This window comes from Natrix helvetica (assembly GCF_964273705.1).
Source record: "Natrix helvetica genome assembly, chromosome: 4".
NCBI lineage: Eukaryota > Metazoa > Chordata > Lepidosauria > Squamata > Natricidae > Natrix > Natrix helvetica.
The window spans coordinates 146,391,523-146,408,064 of record NC_138550.1 but is presented as its reverse complement, the minus strand read 5'-3'; the positions used below and the strand labels follow the sequence as shown (position 1 = coordinate 146,408,064).

General features: G+C 41.4%; 1 protein-coding gene across 2 annotated transcripts; it reads left to right on the top strand.

Moving 5' to 3' along the window:
- The first annotated feature begins 8,282 nt into the window (after window positions 1-8,282).
- KLF10 (KLF transcription factor 10) lies at window positions 8,283-14,947 on the top strand. Of its 2 annotated transcripts, none has more exons than XM_081951036.1 (4): window positions 8,283-8,502; window positions 11,797-12,033; window positions 12,156-13,074; window positions 13,600-14,947. In XM_081951036.1, exons 1-4 carry the CDS (start codon window positions 8,464-8,466, stop codon window positions 13,857-13,859), a joined length of 1,455 nt encoding a protein of 484 aa, XP_081807162.1. In that variant the 5' UTR covers window positions 8,283-8,463; the 3' UTR covers window positions 13,860-14,947. The 2 variants fall into 2 exon arrangements, with proteins under 2 accessions (XP_081807162.1, XP_081807163.1); XM_081951037.1 differs by lacking the exon at window positions 8,283-8,502 and adding an exon at window positions 9,164-9,568.
- The last annotated feature ends 1,595 nt before the right edge of the window (window positions 14,948-16,542 follow it).

The window sequence follows — 16,542 nt, the reverse complement described above, 5'->3', positions numbered from 1 at the left end:
CAGAAGATTTTGCTTTCCACCTAGGTAACCTAGCATGTTAGAGAAGTAGGAATAGAGGTATATTCTAAAGATTCAAAAGAATAAATAAAAGAATATAAAAAACATGTTTAATATATAGAATATTGCCTACTATATTTAATAAACACTTAACCAGAAGGGATAAAGGAAAAGTTTAAAAAATCCTGAATTAAATAACCCAAAGGAAATAGAAAAAATAGAAATAAGCCATATTAAATGGGGTAAAAGTATGTGATGTATAGGTGCAAAAGAGCATTGAACAGTAACCAAGGTATCTCACAAAGATGAAAATGCTTTGAACTAAGCCGCACATTCACCCGATTATATTAAACAATGAAATAGTCTCATTAGAAAGTGGATAACGTACGATTAGGGACTCCTAACAGGACAGCAGAGCTTATGATTGTTGCCAGCCAGCATAAACAATGCAAAGGAACACAACCACCCTGCTGATTGTGCAGGTGGTCCTCATTAGCAATCAGTCAAGGTTACAATGGTGTCCCAAAAAAGTACTTATGACCTAGGTTCAAGGTCTTTGTCCCTTCCTGGTCATGTGATCACATTTTGGGTGCTTGGCAACCAGCATGCATTTACAGCTACCGGTATCTGCAGTGTCCTGTGGCTAACGTGACTAATTTACAATGTTTTTTTGTGGGAACCAGCATTATAACTATTTCTAGCAAAACGTGCTCATTGACTAAAATGGGTTCACACAACCACCAATGCATTCACTTAACAACTGCCATATTCACTCTACGACTACTGCTGTTCTCTTAGCAACTGCTGCAAAAAAGACATAACATTGAACCATCACGATTGATTGCCCTTAACTGGCACAACTTACAACCGCAACTTTGAATTTAATTGTGGTTGTAGGTTGACTGCCGGTGCAGCTTATTTTGTGCACGCAGCAGCAAAAATTGCATGGTGAACTGTGCAGCTTTTGCTAGTTTGAAAACTGCTCCAACCTTTATCCTGTCATTTTTTCAAACATAGGCTGGACTGAAGGAGAGTTTACTTATTTAAAAATGTATATGCCATCTATTTCATGCTGTGTCTAGGCAGCAGACAATAAATACATATACAAAAATTATAATTATGTAGCCAAGAATAATATCCACATAGTCAGCCCTACCCTATATTCCTTAGCAGATGGGACCTGCTGGACTGGGATACGATAGGTAGAAAAAACCAGGGAAAGACAATCCTTTAAATAACCTGGCTCCATGCCTTGAAGACCTTTACAGGTAACAACCAACACCTTTAACTGCACCTAGAAGCCTATTGGCAGCCAATGCAGCTCAAGGAACAATGGTACAGTACGCACACATCAGTAACCAGCACTATTAACTACTTGCACCACTGCATTCTTCTCCAGTTGAAGGTAAGGGTTTAAGTGGGTGAAATGAGTGGAAGACTGCAACTGGCAATATTTGTTACCTGTGCTATTGCATTCTGCACCATTTAAAGCATCTAAAAGCTCTTCAATGACAGTCCTGTGTAGAGGACATTGTAGTACTCCAGACGGAAGGTCATAAGGGCATGAGTAACAATGTGCAGGACCTCCCAGTCCAAGAACTGGTGTAATATGCACAAATCTTGAAGGTGTGCAAAGGCTTTCTTAGCCAGAGCTGCTATCTGTTCTTTAAATAGGAGCCATTAGTCTAGGACATCCAGATTGTACCCTGGGTCTGTCTGAGACAGTGTTGCTTCATCCAAGACTCGCAATGCAAAGTCCTTATTACCATAAAGTCGAAGTACTCAAAGCCACTCAGTTTTGCGTGGGTTGGGCTGAAGCCTTTTGTGCCCCATCCAGGTTCCTATAGCCTCCAAATTTTGAGACAGGACATTCAGGTCATCACTCAAATGGCTATCAACAGGTATCAACAAGACTGGACACTGCTGCTCCATACAGTATTGGTTATTTTCCCCCAAATGTGAATCCTTGATTAATTTTTTTAAATGTTGTATGTGCTTAGAAATACCTATGGAACATACGTAAGAGCCAGAGGCATTCTGTCAGAAGTTGGATATTTTGCTTTATAATATGTTGGCTTCCATTTTTTGTTTCTCAATATTTGTTTTAAACAGTAGGTAGGGCAGGAAGCAGAACAAATACTCTGTTCTTTCAAGTAGAGACTATGAGTTACTGTTTCAAAAAAAAGAAGCAAAATTTTAGATATAATTTGAAAGAAATGTTGGATTTCTATCAGCAAGATCTGAAAGATTTATTTTCAATTTATTTTCTTAAAACATTGGCTGGAGGTATTACAATAGGCTCACACATTCAGAAATATTAATTAGTAAAAGTTTCCTTACAGTTTATTCCTGAAAAAATCAATTCCAATATAGAATGTGGAATCCTTGGTGCTCTCTGAGCTTGGTTATTTCTCTGCAGATATTTCATTACCAAACTAGGTAACATCACAAGTTCATATTAGAAAACAAGCTCATACAACATTAAGGACTTCACAGTTCAACCCTCAGCCACAATATTATCTTCTACTGGTATAGAACTCTCTGTAGTAAAGAGGAAAACCATTCAACTATTTTCCAACCTCTGCATACTTCTTTATCCAGTGGCCTACCCATTCCCCCTAGACCAGGGGTCTCCAACCTTGGCAACTTTAAGGCTTGTGGACTTCAACTCCCAGAATTCCTCAGCCAGCTGGCTAAGGAATTCTGGGAGTTGAAAGCCACAAGTATTAAAGTTGCTAAGGTTAGAGACCCCTGCCTAGATCACCAGCCTTTCTCATCTGATGTTCTGTGAGAAATTGCTAGGAGTTCCATAAAAGGAGCTTCTCATGAGATTTAGCATAATTGTCAACTACTGTCCACTAGGGGTCGTATTTTATTAATGTATTCATAAGTCAGAACATTCTTCTAAGTATAAGCTACCCTTAGAAATTTATTACTGACAACCTGATGGTTTTAACCAAAATGCTATGTACATATTACAAGGAAAAGCTATTATTCCTCTCTACAGGGAAAATGACTCCATTAAGTGTTGTTCCACAAATAAAAGTACAGTATTCATAAAACATACCTGATAGGTGATGCAGCGGGACAAACAACAATTTTGGGAAAGAGAATCAAAATCACAATTTTGAGGAACATATGGGTAGATAAGAAGAAGCTTCTCGGATAAGAAGCAAAACATTTTCAAAGAAAAAACCCAAGAGAAACATTTTCGAAGAAAAAACCAAGAAAGTCCAGTTGCCTTTGGGACAAGGCATCACGGTAGTAAAAAGTGTGTGTTGAGAGTGAATCATACTATCAGAAGTTTCTGGTCTAGAAAGGCATAATAACCAAAGCCTAGCGAATAGTCTTTTGGTTAGGACCGTAATGTGCTGCCATGAAACAGCCGTGATTTTGGGAGAACCCACCTGCTGCAAAATTCAATCCCCTCCAGACCCGACACTGAAGCCAAAAAGAAAGATGTTCCAGATATATCTATAAATGAAGTATAACTCCATCCTGCTAAGATTTAATTTAAGATCCCATCAGTTCCTTACAGCTTCCAGGAAAAGATAATCTCTGGCCAGGTCTACTTAGGTGGCAATATACAACTAGATATCAGTGACAAACTAATACTTCACCTCAAACTGTTGGATAACCTACTCCATAGATGTTAAACTAACAAAAGGGAGAGAACTGGGTGGTTAGATTGCTCTTTTCTCCTGCCAATGAACCAAGAGCACATGCTCAGCACCGAAGATTAGTGCTTCATTTTTCCACTTTTCACAGAGAGTTCAGAGCTCATACTATAGGAATGATTTTTTCCAGATCCAACAAGATAAAAAAAATCATCAGCCTATTCCTCTCATCAGCCTATTCCTAACCCTAACCCTATCTTTGCATTTTTAAAATGTGTCTGTTAAATATAAAATGTCATTCTTAGCTTGGCTATAATAGAACAGTTGTAGATGTCTTTAAAGTGCCAAACATAGGACCCCTACCATCACTAGGGAAAAAATACTATTGCCATCATCCGTTTTCATTTATTCCTCAGAATACTAGCGAAGCATGAGAAAGTATCTTCCCACTTCTTCCTATTTAACATGAAAATTGCTTTTTTTAGCTATATCCCTGCTGTGACTTAAATATAAATATTTTTACTGAACAAAATTATTGCCAGTGCATAGATGCATTTGTGTATATGGGTTGGGGGAAGCCACAATTAGGATTTACTTTTACATTCTTATGTAAATCAGGGGAACCCCCCCCCCCCAATGCTTACCTTGACATATTCAACAGGTAGACCTAACAGCTTTTTGATCTTTGGATATATTAACAATTCCATGGTGATATAAAATGAAAATTATGTTGTGAACCTGTAGCTTTCATGAAAGAATGTTCCAAACATATATTATTTTAAATAACTTTGAGCTACAATAAGAATTAAGCCCATTCAATGACCTTTTGAGAGGTGGCTACAGAGTATAGAATCAGATTGCAGAGAAAGAACAGTAACTACAAACAAAAGTGTAATGAAGTGTGGGGGAAACAGGTTAAATTTCTTACATTAGAACAGAGTGGCCTTGCACAAATCAGGCTCTTAGCTGAGGGACTAACAGAAGGCCACAAAATAAATCCTAGGCTCAGTGATTTCCGACTGAGTGCCCAAAACTTCCCCCCATCCAAAAACCCCAAATACAATGCATACACGCCCCATACACATGCACGCAGGCGCCCCGCACACCCCTCCCCCCACATGGGTGCCCCTGCATATGCCCCGCCTCCCACGCAGACATGCACACCTCCTGCGCATGTGTGCACATCCCTTCCATATGTGCCCCACAACCTGGAGCATGTGCGCACGCCCCATGCTTGCGCCACACCCACACACATACGTAGCTGAGACCTGATGACCAGGTGGCTGGTGGGAGACGCACGCACATGTGTGGTGGAGCTGAACTGAAGCAATAGCTCACATGACCAGAGAGGGCACTGCATGCCACCTGTGCCATAGGTTTGCCATCACAGTTCTAGGGCAAGATACAATGTAAAACATTGTATCCAAATATCCAAATTTAGCATTCCCAGTATAAGCTTGTTTATTCCCTGAAATATATTACTTTGAACTAAACTTTGGTGGTATGAATTTTCCAGTCTTTTTAAAAACGTATTTATTTTGCATTTTACAATACTTATCTTCACTAAAATAAAATGAAACTTTAGTAGACAATAATCAATAACATTCTTAGATCCACAGTTAGTTTGTTAACTTAAACAACTGAATTAATTCAGCTTCCTGCATTCACATAAAAACAGATCAAACCCAATGCTGTGGAAATACACATTAGTAGAATGGAAAGTATGGAATAGACTGCAACAGAACAAGAAGGGATATTGTTTTGATTTGTATAAAAATTTCTGGAAACAATGATTCTTTTCTAACTTTGCCGATTACTTTTGGGTTGACGATGCTTAAAACTTCCTGGTGGATGGGGGCAAGAAAACATGCCTTTCCCGTAATGGAAAAAAGGTTTTCAAACTGTGGGTTACACCATCCCAGGGATCTTGACGAACTTAGGAACTTAGGAAAAGTACAATGCTTTTTAAAGCTGGTTAAACTTGAATAGGCAAAGCAGGAGGCAAAGGCCTAAGAGACTTGAGGGAGTTGCCTAAACCTCTGGGTATAAAGATCAATTTTAAAAATACAGCAATCACAGTTGTTTCATTTATTCTTACTTTTTGAAAGTTCTTCCATATACATTATTATTTTAGCAATCACACAATGTAAGAATCTAGGCATTATAGACATTTAACTTCAAACTCATTGTACTCCAACAGTTAAGATACCATCACTGAAAGTCCAAGATGATTACCATGTGATTGGTATAGAAAAGAGTGAGAGTGTACACAGCTTTAGTAGGCAAGTATGTACAAGTGACTGCATTGGAATTTCTTTATTGTATACTTTCTATGCAACCACCATCTTTATATATAGGGATTGAGGTTTACGAATTGAAGTGTGTGTGTGTGTGTGCGCGCGCACACACACTTTATTACACTTACACACCATTTTAATTCATCCAATTTTAGGGATACATATGATACCTGAATTTCATTGACCATGACTGGTTAAGATGTAGTTTGCTAGTCAATAGTTTTATGTAGCATGTAAAAAAATCAGGACTATTTTAATTCCACTGATTTGAATTACCTTTGCTTTAAATCAAGAACCATCCCCAATTAAATCTTAATTTTCTCACATTAATCAAATATAACAAAGATATACCTGCCATGCAAAATATGAACAGATTATTTTCAAATGCTCTTTTATGGAAAATACAACTAAGACCAAAAGCTTAATTTCCCTTTGAAATTGTAGGAACTGATTCAGTTTGACATCTTCTTGAAATACTCAAGAAATTGTAAATGAATGCTTTTGAAATCTTTTTTTAAAATATACTAGCATAAAACAGTGATTACTGAAAGCACTGAATGGAAATGTAGAATCAATAGTTTCTATTTTGAAATCCAAGATTGTCTTCCAGACAGAACAGCCATAATACCATACTAATGTCCAAATAAGAACACTTTTATAAGTGCTGCCCAAAGTCAATTCATGTAAGATGTGCAACTATACAAATAAATAAATAAAACACTTTACAGATAGTGTTTGACCTGAGTATTTATTCAATGACCATTGAAAATTACAACAGCGTTGAATGAAGGGACTTATAACCTGTACCTGAAATTACAGTTGTTGCAGCGCTCCCACTGTCAGACGATAAAAATTTGTGTGCTTGGCAGCCTGCTTGCATTCACAAGTGAAGGGATACTGCAACTCTCCTCTAGGGCACCTCCACCCCAATTATGCTCTTTTGACTGTCCTGCAAAGTGTTAGCAGTGGTATAGGAAGATTATTAGGCAGAGGGAATGGACTCCAGCCTGCAGTTCAGAAACCAGGAGCAGAGAATACATAAAAGCAAAGGGTAATGCAGATCCATGTGGTTTGATTTTGTGCAATGTCAGAAAAGAGGCAAAATTGTTATGATCAAATGAGAAACCTAGTGGGCTCTATCAAAATGAGTACCAAAAAATAAGCCATATAGTTAAATAATATAATCCAAAGTATTCAACATAGTCAGGAGTTATTTCTAATGGGTTCCACACAAGAGAAACTGGCAGATAGGAATGAGGCAATGACCTAAAGTAATGCTAGGTATTACACTCACTGCCTTTAGTGCCTGGAAAAAAGATGGGATGTAAATACAAATCAATAACTAAAGCTAACTGTATGCTCTGTTGCTATATTATATTTTTACAATTGCATTATGGAAAGCCCTGCAATGGCCTTTTCTGCACCTTACCAAATTGTCTTTCACAGTAACATTTCTTTTCACCCAACCAGTCCTCCATCTACACTTTGTCTCTTTCTCTGCAATAAAGGGCATTCTAGACACAGAAAAGGAAAATGCCAATAAAGGAGAATATTTGTAGCTCAGGATTGAAATGAGTGGTCCTTGTTCTGTGAGCTTGCTTGTTTTCTTGCAGACGTTTCATTACCCTAACTCGTTAACATCATCAGTGCTAGTAAGGAGTGCTGTTTACTGCCAGTTTATATTCTGGTGACTTGCCTGTCTATGTGGGTGTGGGTAGTCTTAAAGATTCTTTGTTTGTGCTGTTTAGTGATGGCTCTTTGGCACACCTTCTAGCCATTTCTCCCAACCCATCGTCACTGAACAGAATGATCAACTTCGTATACATGTTTTAAGCAAACAGCACACCCTTCCTTTAAAAAAAAGCCGTAGCTGGGACTTCTAGGAGAATCTTTTGCACAAAAGTAATTTATTTTGGCCAGTGAAAACTTACTGTATTTAAGGTACAGTGTGCGGTACTTTTGAGGTGGCACAAGACACTGACCACCTTCGAAGCGTGTTAAAACTGTACTCCATAAAGATTATTTCCCCCCCGACATGATGGTTGTCTTTACGTAGATGCTTTCCGGAAGAGACCCAGCATGGCTCTTTCGTTATGAAGCAAACGACCTTTCCTGCCCACCTCGCTTCTCCCACAGGAACCCGGAGAAGGAAGAGAAGGGGTGGGAAGGGACGTGACACTGACTCAGCCAACAAGAGGGACTTACCCAAGAGCTGCGCTGGGACACGCTGCCGGTTTCTGCACACGCAGGAGTGACTCCCTCTTCACGCTGCCGGGCAGCCGCTGATCACGCGTGACCCCCCGCTCGCCGATTGGCCCGAGCTTCACACACCTTTGAAGGCGATTGGCTGGGTCCGCGCCCGCCTCCGTCTACGCTGAAGCTGGGGAGACGCTACCTGAATGGGGAGCTGCCCGCGAACAAAAAGAGAAAAATAAAGGCAGCGCCAAGCAGAGATCGCCTGAGGCGGGGAGGGGGACGGTGCTTGTCAACAACCGCAGCCCGCTCTTTTAGCATCCGTCCGCCGCCTAACGCTGAAGGATTTGCCATCAGTCATGCTAAATTTTGGAGAGCCTGCTTTCCAGCACACCGGAGTAAGTACAGATCTGGGCTGCTCGGGGGTAGATGGGATAGCGCTTATCGAGGCAGCATAAATAAGCCCTGATGGGAAAATCTTCTCTTGGGTGCGGGGAGAGATACGAAAGGCTGATCTGTTCAGGAAAGCAGTTCAGAAAGAGGGTGTATATAGATATAGATATGCTTCCGTGCGAGGCGTGTAAAAGGAAAAAGGGGCTTTCGGGGAGGGGGGAAGCGCGAGCTGCCCGCGGAGGGGAGCATGCCCGACCCACGGTGGCGAGTCTGCAGGGTGGGGGCTCCAGGATGAATGCGGGACTATTAAAGTGATCTGTTTTTGAGGAAAATGGAGGGGGGGCAATGGAGAGGCGCACAAACGTTGCTAGGTAACCTCCTGGAATTGGTAAAGTGATCCCAAGCAAACTTCGCTAGGAATTGGGAGCCTCCAAGGGGGGAATGGAGCCCCCAAGGGTGGAGGGACAGTTGGACGGAGGGAAGCCTCCAAGGGGTCAATGGAGAGCGCTTGGAGGACGTGAGGGAATTTGGTGTCGTGCGCTGGAGGGCAGTTGGGGTTCGACGGGGCGGGACGCTCTTGAGGGACGGGGAGAAGGGGAAGGCGCTCGGCTGAGAGGTTAGCTAAATTTAAGCAGTTGCGGGGCAGGGGAAGGGACGGCGAGACGTGATGGTAGCTGGAAAGGGGCTGATCCGGAAAGCGAAGGCGGGCAGCCACGGCATGGCAAACAGCCGCTGAAAATAACCTCGGCAAAAAGGGCCGTGAACTCCAAGCGGGAAACGGGAAAGCAAGAGGGGAAGCCGGGGGCGGCTCTGGCTTTAGACGGAGAGGTCGAAATTGGTCAGGAAGCGCCACTCTTGGATGGCCGAGAGACGCCTCGGGGAGGGGTGGGGGTCGCTGAGGCGGCCAGCGGGGGGGTGATGGGAGGAGGGAAACTCCCTCGCATTTCCGCCTCTTCTTGTGACCGGCTTTGGCGGGAATGCTCGCCCCCAGAGCGCTGCGAGAGGCGAGAGACGGTCTTCAACCGTCCATCGCCTTTTCGCGCCTTCATGAGGCGACCCCGCGGGAAGAAGGTAGGCGGCCGGGCCGCTGAGGCCAAGGTCTGCCCGTCGCGCCGCGCCCTGGCATTGGAGCCTTTCTGGGAAGGCGGGATGCCGCCCTGCTCCAGCGAGCCTGCCAACCCGCCCACCCGGCTTTGCCTCCGGGCGTGGGAGCGACTTGCGGACGGCGAGGGGGGCGGGGCGGGGGGGGAGGAGGAGGAGGAGGGAAGAGGAGGCCGCAGAGAAACTGGGTGAAAGGTCGCCGCGCGGCAAAGCCCAGTTCACGTTCCCCGACGCTGAGGAGCAGCCCCCGATCACGCTTTGTTCACATGTCTCCGCCCTTTTTTTTTCTGGCGGGGACAACCAATCGCAGCCCGTGCTGCCTGCCCCGAGGAGCCAATGGGGGAGGGTGGGGGCCGCCCTGGAAGGAGGGGGAGGCGAGCTGTTCGGCGGGCCGCGTGAGTTACGTCGGAGGCGCTCTGAGGTGAACGTGGCTCGCTTCCAAGATCCGGCTGCCAGAGCGAGGAACTCCCTGGCCTCGATTTTCCTCTCTCGAAGCCTGGCTGGCTCAGCGGCCTCTGCTGGCAACCCTGTTCCCTCTCCGGAATTTCCTATTTGAAAACAAGTCTTTCCGTCCGCCCGCGTAGCCGCTGTGACTGCAGAAGCCAGGCTTCAGAGCTCCTCAGTCTCGGCGAAAGACGGTGGCGGATTAAGGCTCACTGGCGCTCTAAACACTGACAAATCCTGGTGCCCCCCCTCCTTTATACATACAGTACAAATCTTCATGTTTTTTTCCCCCTTTCTCAACTTTATGGTGCCACCTTTGGGCCTGGTACCCTGACCATGTGCTTAGTCTGCTTAATGGTTTGTTGGAAGAAATGTCCTTCTGGGTTCAGCTCCAAAAAGACACTGGAAATAGGGAGGCTGCTTGGGAAGATGGTTTAATGGTGGACAGGATCACATGGTTTGAGATCCTGGGGAAAAAAGTGATCACATGCTTCCAGATGTTGGGTGAAGAAGAAAAGAGGGAGAGGCTGAAAGTTCCTGGCTTTATACTCTCTGTTCCGCCCCATTTTTGCTTCCTGTTGCTGTGTAAGAAGTGTATTCTGATTGGTTGTCAGACTCCCATAGGGCCATGCAGGGGCATCTCTAGGCTGTGTGTTGAGTCTAGAGTTCCCAGATGCCATGTGAGTTTCTGTAGAAAACTAATCCTATCTTTGTTATCCAGAGTAAACTAGCTCAGGGCCCCTAATGGCCCATTAAGAAAAGTAGGGGCTTTTAAGAGTGAGTCTGTTTCCTGCCTAAAAACATGTTTCTCCATTTCTTATTGAGGAAATATAATATTCTGCCTCTTCAGTATTTTCTAGGATATTTCATTCTTCTACGAGAGTGCTAACTTCCAACAGGTTTTATGCAAACAACATCACTTTAGGAAATGTGTGGACTTCAATTCTCAGAATTGCCAATATTGGGATGCACTGCTTTAAGATGAAACAAATACAAAACACGGTTACTTTTGCATGTAGAAAAACATGGAGTTGAATAACCAACAATCAAAAGATAACCTACAGCATAAACAGTGGTAGAATTACAGTGTGGGACTACAAACATTTAGACTACTAAATGTAGGGTGGCAAAAAATATGAACATTGTTTTGATGTTGCATTTATTTAAGCAATTGTTGTGGCTGCTCACCTGACAGTACTGCCTCTAGGTAGCATACAAAGAATAAGACCAAATCACAACTGAATGCAATTTGTTAAAGTAACTGAAAATGTTACAAATACCCAAGATCTGAAAACATTCATATTTAGTAACAAAACTATAATCCATGGTCAAACAGGTCAGTCGGTGTGGTTCACTTAGCATTCAGGCCCAAGGGTACAACCAAGACTTCAATCCCTTGTGAAAGGCTTAAGCATAGGATTTTTGGTCCAGTGGCCTACTTTAACTTAACAGCTTGGCTAAGTAAGCTTCTAAATATTTTGCAATCAAAGGGGTTTATTTGAGTTCCTGATAGTGTTGATTTTAAAGAAAGTAGATTGATAATTGTAATATTGTGATTACTATGTTTATACATCCTAAAATCTTATCTAAAAGAATAGAAAAAAGTAAATTTGTACTGGAACTTACTGTTGTTCTTTATATAATTCATTTTTGTGACTTTTTGGCAGGTTTTGCATTTTTAATCAGTCTAGCTGATCAACACCTTTGTGTTACTTAATAACTTAAAAGTGATCCCCCCCCCTTTTTTTTTTTAGGAAGAAGGAATGGAGATGATTGCTAAAAAGCAATGCCTCAGGAAGTGTTACTGGAACTATACCAATGAAAAGAGTGCTTTTGAAGCTGTGGAAGCTCTCATGTCTATGAGCTGCAGTTGGAAATCAGATTTCAAAAAGTATGCTGAGCGGAGGCCAATGACACCTGCTTCAGATACATCTGAGGAGTTTGAAGACAACTTGCTACCTCCTGCTGATTTTCGTACAATACCAGCTTTTGTAAGTTTTATTCTGTTATAAATTATTCACTTATTCTAAGATAAGCATCTCTAAGATAAAAGCTAAAATCTGCAGAAATTCAAGTCCTCATAAATAGCTCACTTTTATTTGCTTTTTTGTAGTGTTTAACTCCACCTTACAGCCCTTCTGCTGACCTTGAAATGTCTCAGGCAGTCCATCCAGCAACATCAGCGCCACCTTGTGTACAGAACAAGCCATATCCAGACCTTTCTGATCAAGTCTTCACAGCATCTCCTAAAGAGGCCCAGAATGCTCCAGTGCCAAGAATATTGAGAGCTCAGGCAACCAGCGTCATTCGCCATACAGCAGATGCTCAGCTTTGCAGTAGCATAACCTGTCCAGCCAGAACAGACTATGTTAGGAAGTATGATGATAACATGGGGGAAGCGAACCAGAATGGCAGGACAAAATCCCATTCAGAAGACAGTACAGAAGAAAAACAAAATTTATCTTGTAAAAGAATATTGCTGAATACTGAATTTTCTGAAGATAAGCTGCCAGCCATAAAAGAATCCAAAAGTCCACTACAGACCATCAGCCCAGTGCCTTTCCCACAGACTGTACTTGATACTTCTCCATCTGTCCCTTGGGCTTCACAGGTGGCCCCTCCATCTTCTGGGCATGTAGGAGGAGTCTCTTCTCTGCCATTGGTTTGCCAGATGGTTCCATTGTCTGCAAACAACTCTGTTGTGACAGCAATAGTATCGAACACTCCTTGTGGTCAATTGCCATCAAACCTTTGTCATCCAATGGTCCTCATGGGAACTCAAGTTCCCAAAGCAGCAGTTATGTTTGTAGTGCCACAAGCTGTTGTGCAGAAGGCCAAGGCTCCGGTGACTAGTCCTCACAGCACCAGACTGTCTCCTATTGCTCCTGCTCCAGGCTTGGTACCTCCTGCCACAAAGATCACTCCATCTGTTGACTCTCTCAGAACAAGAAGCCATGTTTGTAACTACCTGGGTTGTGGAAAAACATATTTCAAAAGCTCCCATTTAAAGGCACATGTTAGAACACATACAGGTAAGTTGTGGAATTGTCTAGTGTGAAAAAATTCTACATGAACTTCTTGACATTAACATGATGGGGAGAATTGCTGTTATTCACCTATGCAACTCTTTCCAAAGGTTTTGGTCTATATGTTTTTTGAGAAACCGTGGTATCAAATAAGGAAAGGATCACTTGAAGGCAAGGAACATGTCAGATTTATAATTTGAAAGTTAGATTCCTTCTGCTCAGAATAAAACATCTTATGTCAATCTTCACATATTGTTACTAAAGTATCATTTAACATAAAGAATATATGCAAGGTGCAACTTGGAGACATTAATTATAATTTGTATTCTGATTATATGGAACTGTAAGAATATAGTAGATATCATATAAGATTTTGCTTGGGTTATGGTATGATTGCCATTATTGCTTTTCAAAATATATATATATTTGCTTATAAATGGATACAGAAAAAAATTATTCTCTGGTATTAATAAAGGTCTGTACCCTGCTAATAAAAAACATGTGCCATTAATTCCTCATTTTGTATTTTAGGAGAAAAGCCATTCAACTGCAGTTGGAAAGGCTGCGAGAGGAGATTTGCCCGTTCTGACGAACTATCTCGCCATCGCAGAACACATACAGGAGAGAAAAAATTTGCCTGCCCAATGTGCAGTCGACGATTCATGAGGAGTGACCATTTAACAAAACACGCACGTCGCCATTTGCAGGCCAAAAAATTACCAAATTGGCAGATGGAAGTGAGCAAGCTAAATGATATTGTTACGCCGCATACTTCTGTGGCTGATCAATGAAATAACTTCATCTAAAGAGGCTGTTTAGCTTTTTTTTTTTTCCAGTGTACAACTGGTACCAATGGTAATGTGAAAAAACATTGCAGAATAAGTCTGTGGTTCTACACTATCAGATTGGCATTGCATTGAAACAGGCAATGGCTACCTGTATAACTTGGCTGTGATATATAGGCTAGTAGGCATTTTTGGAGAAAGGAGACATGGAAATGTCAATGCCAGTTGACGAAAGAGCTATTCCTGTGTCCTCTGTAGCTGAGTATAAACTAGAGAGACATGCAGACATTAGGATGTGGGAATGTTTTCAGCGCTGTTGCAAACAAAATGCAGACTCTCAGTTTATGGTACAGAATCAGGGATAAATTTCAGTAATACTAGAATGCTGAAAATTTTAAGTAGAAATACTTGTTTTCTCAGTTGTGAATGATGATGGGAATGTGGTTATCAAGCTTCCTGAGATTAAGCATATTTATCTTCATTTCCTGCTATATAAAGTATAACTAATTTAGCAATTCTGTATAACTTAAATATATCATTGAGAAAGTGGTGTCATATGGCTGGATTATTCTAAAGACAAATTTTTACTACTTTGAAAGCATCACAGTTAGTACTATTAGCTGTACTTCAGCATCTTTTGTTACTTGTGTGTTTAAGTTATGTGTTTCTTTTATACATTTAAATTTCTATATCATTGAAACCTTGATACAGTGCACTTTGTTTAAAGGATAATTTAAGAGTTACAAAAGCTTTATTCTCCAGGAAGAACAAAAGCAGTGTGCTATGTTACTTCCTGAAATTTCTCTAAAATAGATTACAATAGAAATATGATTGACCTTTATATGTTATAGATAATTTAAAATGACATAAACTTAGAAAATGATGGATTGCTTATGAAGCAAAGAAAGTCAAGTCATCAGTTCTAGGTGTGTATACAGTGATTTTGCCATCATTTTTTCAATTCTCTTACTATATTGAATAAATATAAAATTATAGAGAGTATTGTAATATCTATTTTGTGACTACTTAAGATTTTGCACAAGATTTCTTATGTACTTTATACTTGTTTACAATAAATGTAATTTTCTTTAATATACCATGTGTTCTCTCAGTTTTTTATATTTTATTTCTTAAAAAAATGACATTAAAATTCAATGTGACACATTATTTGAAGTGTTCTGAACTTAGTGATCTTTTGTAAATTACTAAGATGTTGTATACAATGAAGTTTTGCCTGATTGCTTCTAACAATGACCTCTAAATTCTCCTTTGAGCCTTGAGTATTTAGAATAATGGGATTTAAATGTAATAATAAGCCACTCATGGTTACCTTTAATGGCAGACAGTGAAGAACAAAGAACCTTTTGATGAGGGTGAAGAAGGAGAGTGCAAAAGATGGTTTGAAAGTCAACATTAACAAAACTAAGAAATTAAAAGACACTTGCTCCTGGGGAGGAAAGCTATGGCAAATCTAGACAGCATACTAAAAGCAGAGACATCACCCTGCCAACAAAAGTGTGTGTAAAGGCTATAGTTTTCCCAGTTGCAATGTATGGCTGTGAAAGTTGGACTATAAGGAAGACTGAGTGTCAAAGAATTGAGGCCCTTTGAACTATGGTGGTGGAGAAGACTCTTGAGTCCCTTGGACTGCAAGGTGATCAAACTGGTCAATCTTAGAGATCAACCCTGACTGACTGCTCTTTGGAAGGCCAAATCCTGAAGATGAAACTCAAATACTTTGGCCACCTAATGAGAAGGAAGGACTCACTGGAGAAGAGCCTAATGCTAGGAAAGATTGAGGGCAAAAAAAGAAGGTGACGACAGAGAATGAGGTGGTTGAATGTAGTCGGCGTGAGCTTAAATGGATGGTAGAGGACAGGAAGGCCTAGAGGAGCGTTGTCCATGGGATCACAATGGGTTGGGCACGACTTCACAACCAACAACAACATGGTTACCTTGAGGTAAAATAGGTGTCCTATAATTTTTATAAATAATAAAAATATTTAGCATCAAATAACATGGTGTAAGATGATAGAATGACAAAAATGGTGGTATGGTGCATATACCACTGTTTTGTACATATGTATGATGTCATGACATATGTCCAAAAGGAGCAAGGAGGTTGTGTTGTGATCTTCCAAAGAAGTGTGGGTCACCTAGGGATATCAGGCCATGCCCATTAATGTCCATGTTGCCATGTTCTATACTAGTTGTAGCTTCCAAATATTGTTCAAGGGCAGCTCCGCGTACTGCATGTTTAGGTAGTCCAAACAAGAAGTAATTTGGACAGAAGTGGCTGTAAGCATGGCTTCCCAGACCACGAATGGTCACTTGCCACACAAGGCTTAACAGTACCTTCTTAGCCACAGCTGTCCTCTGCTCTTCAAAAAGAGCTGTAAGTCTAGAAAAAGTCCCAGACTCTGGACCACCTGTCAGTAGAATCAGAGATGGAAATTCCCTGGAACTGATGGGCCCAGAAACCCAACGCCACTTTCTCTTGGAGTGATTCAGTCACAGTCTTTCCCTCCCCCATCCAGACTCTGATCGCTCCAAGAACTGAGTCACCACCATCTTATCGCCTGTTCAACCTGGCAATGAGAGATATAACTGGGATCATCAGCATATAGATGATACTGTGCTGACAGATTATTTCCCCCAATGGTTTCATGTAGATGTTAAAAAGGAGAGA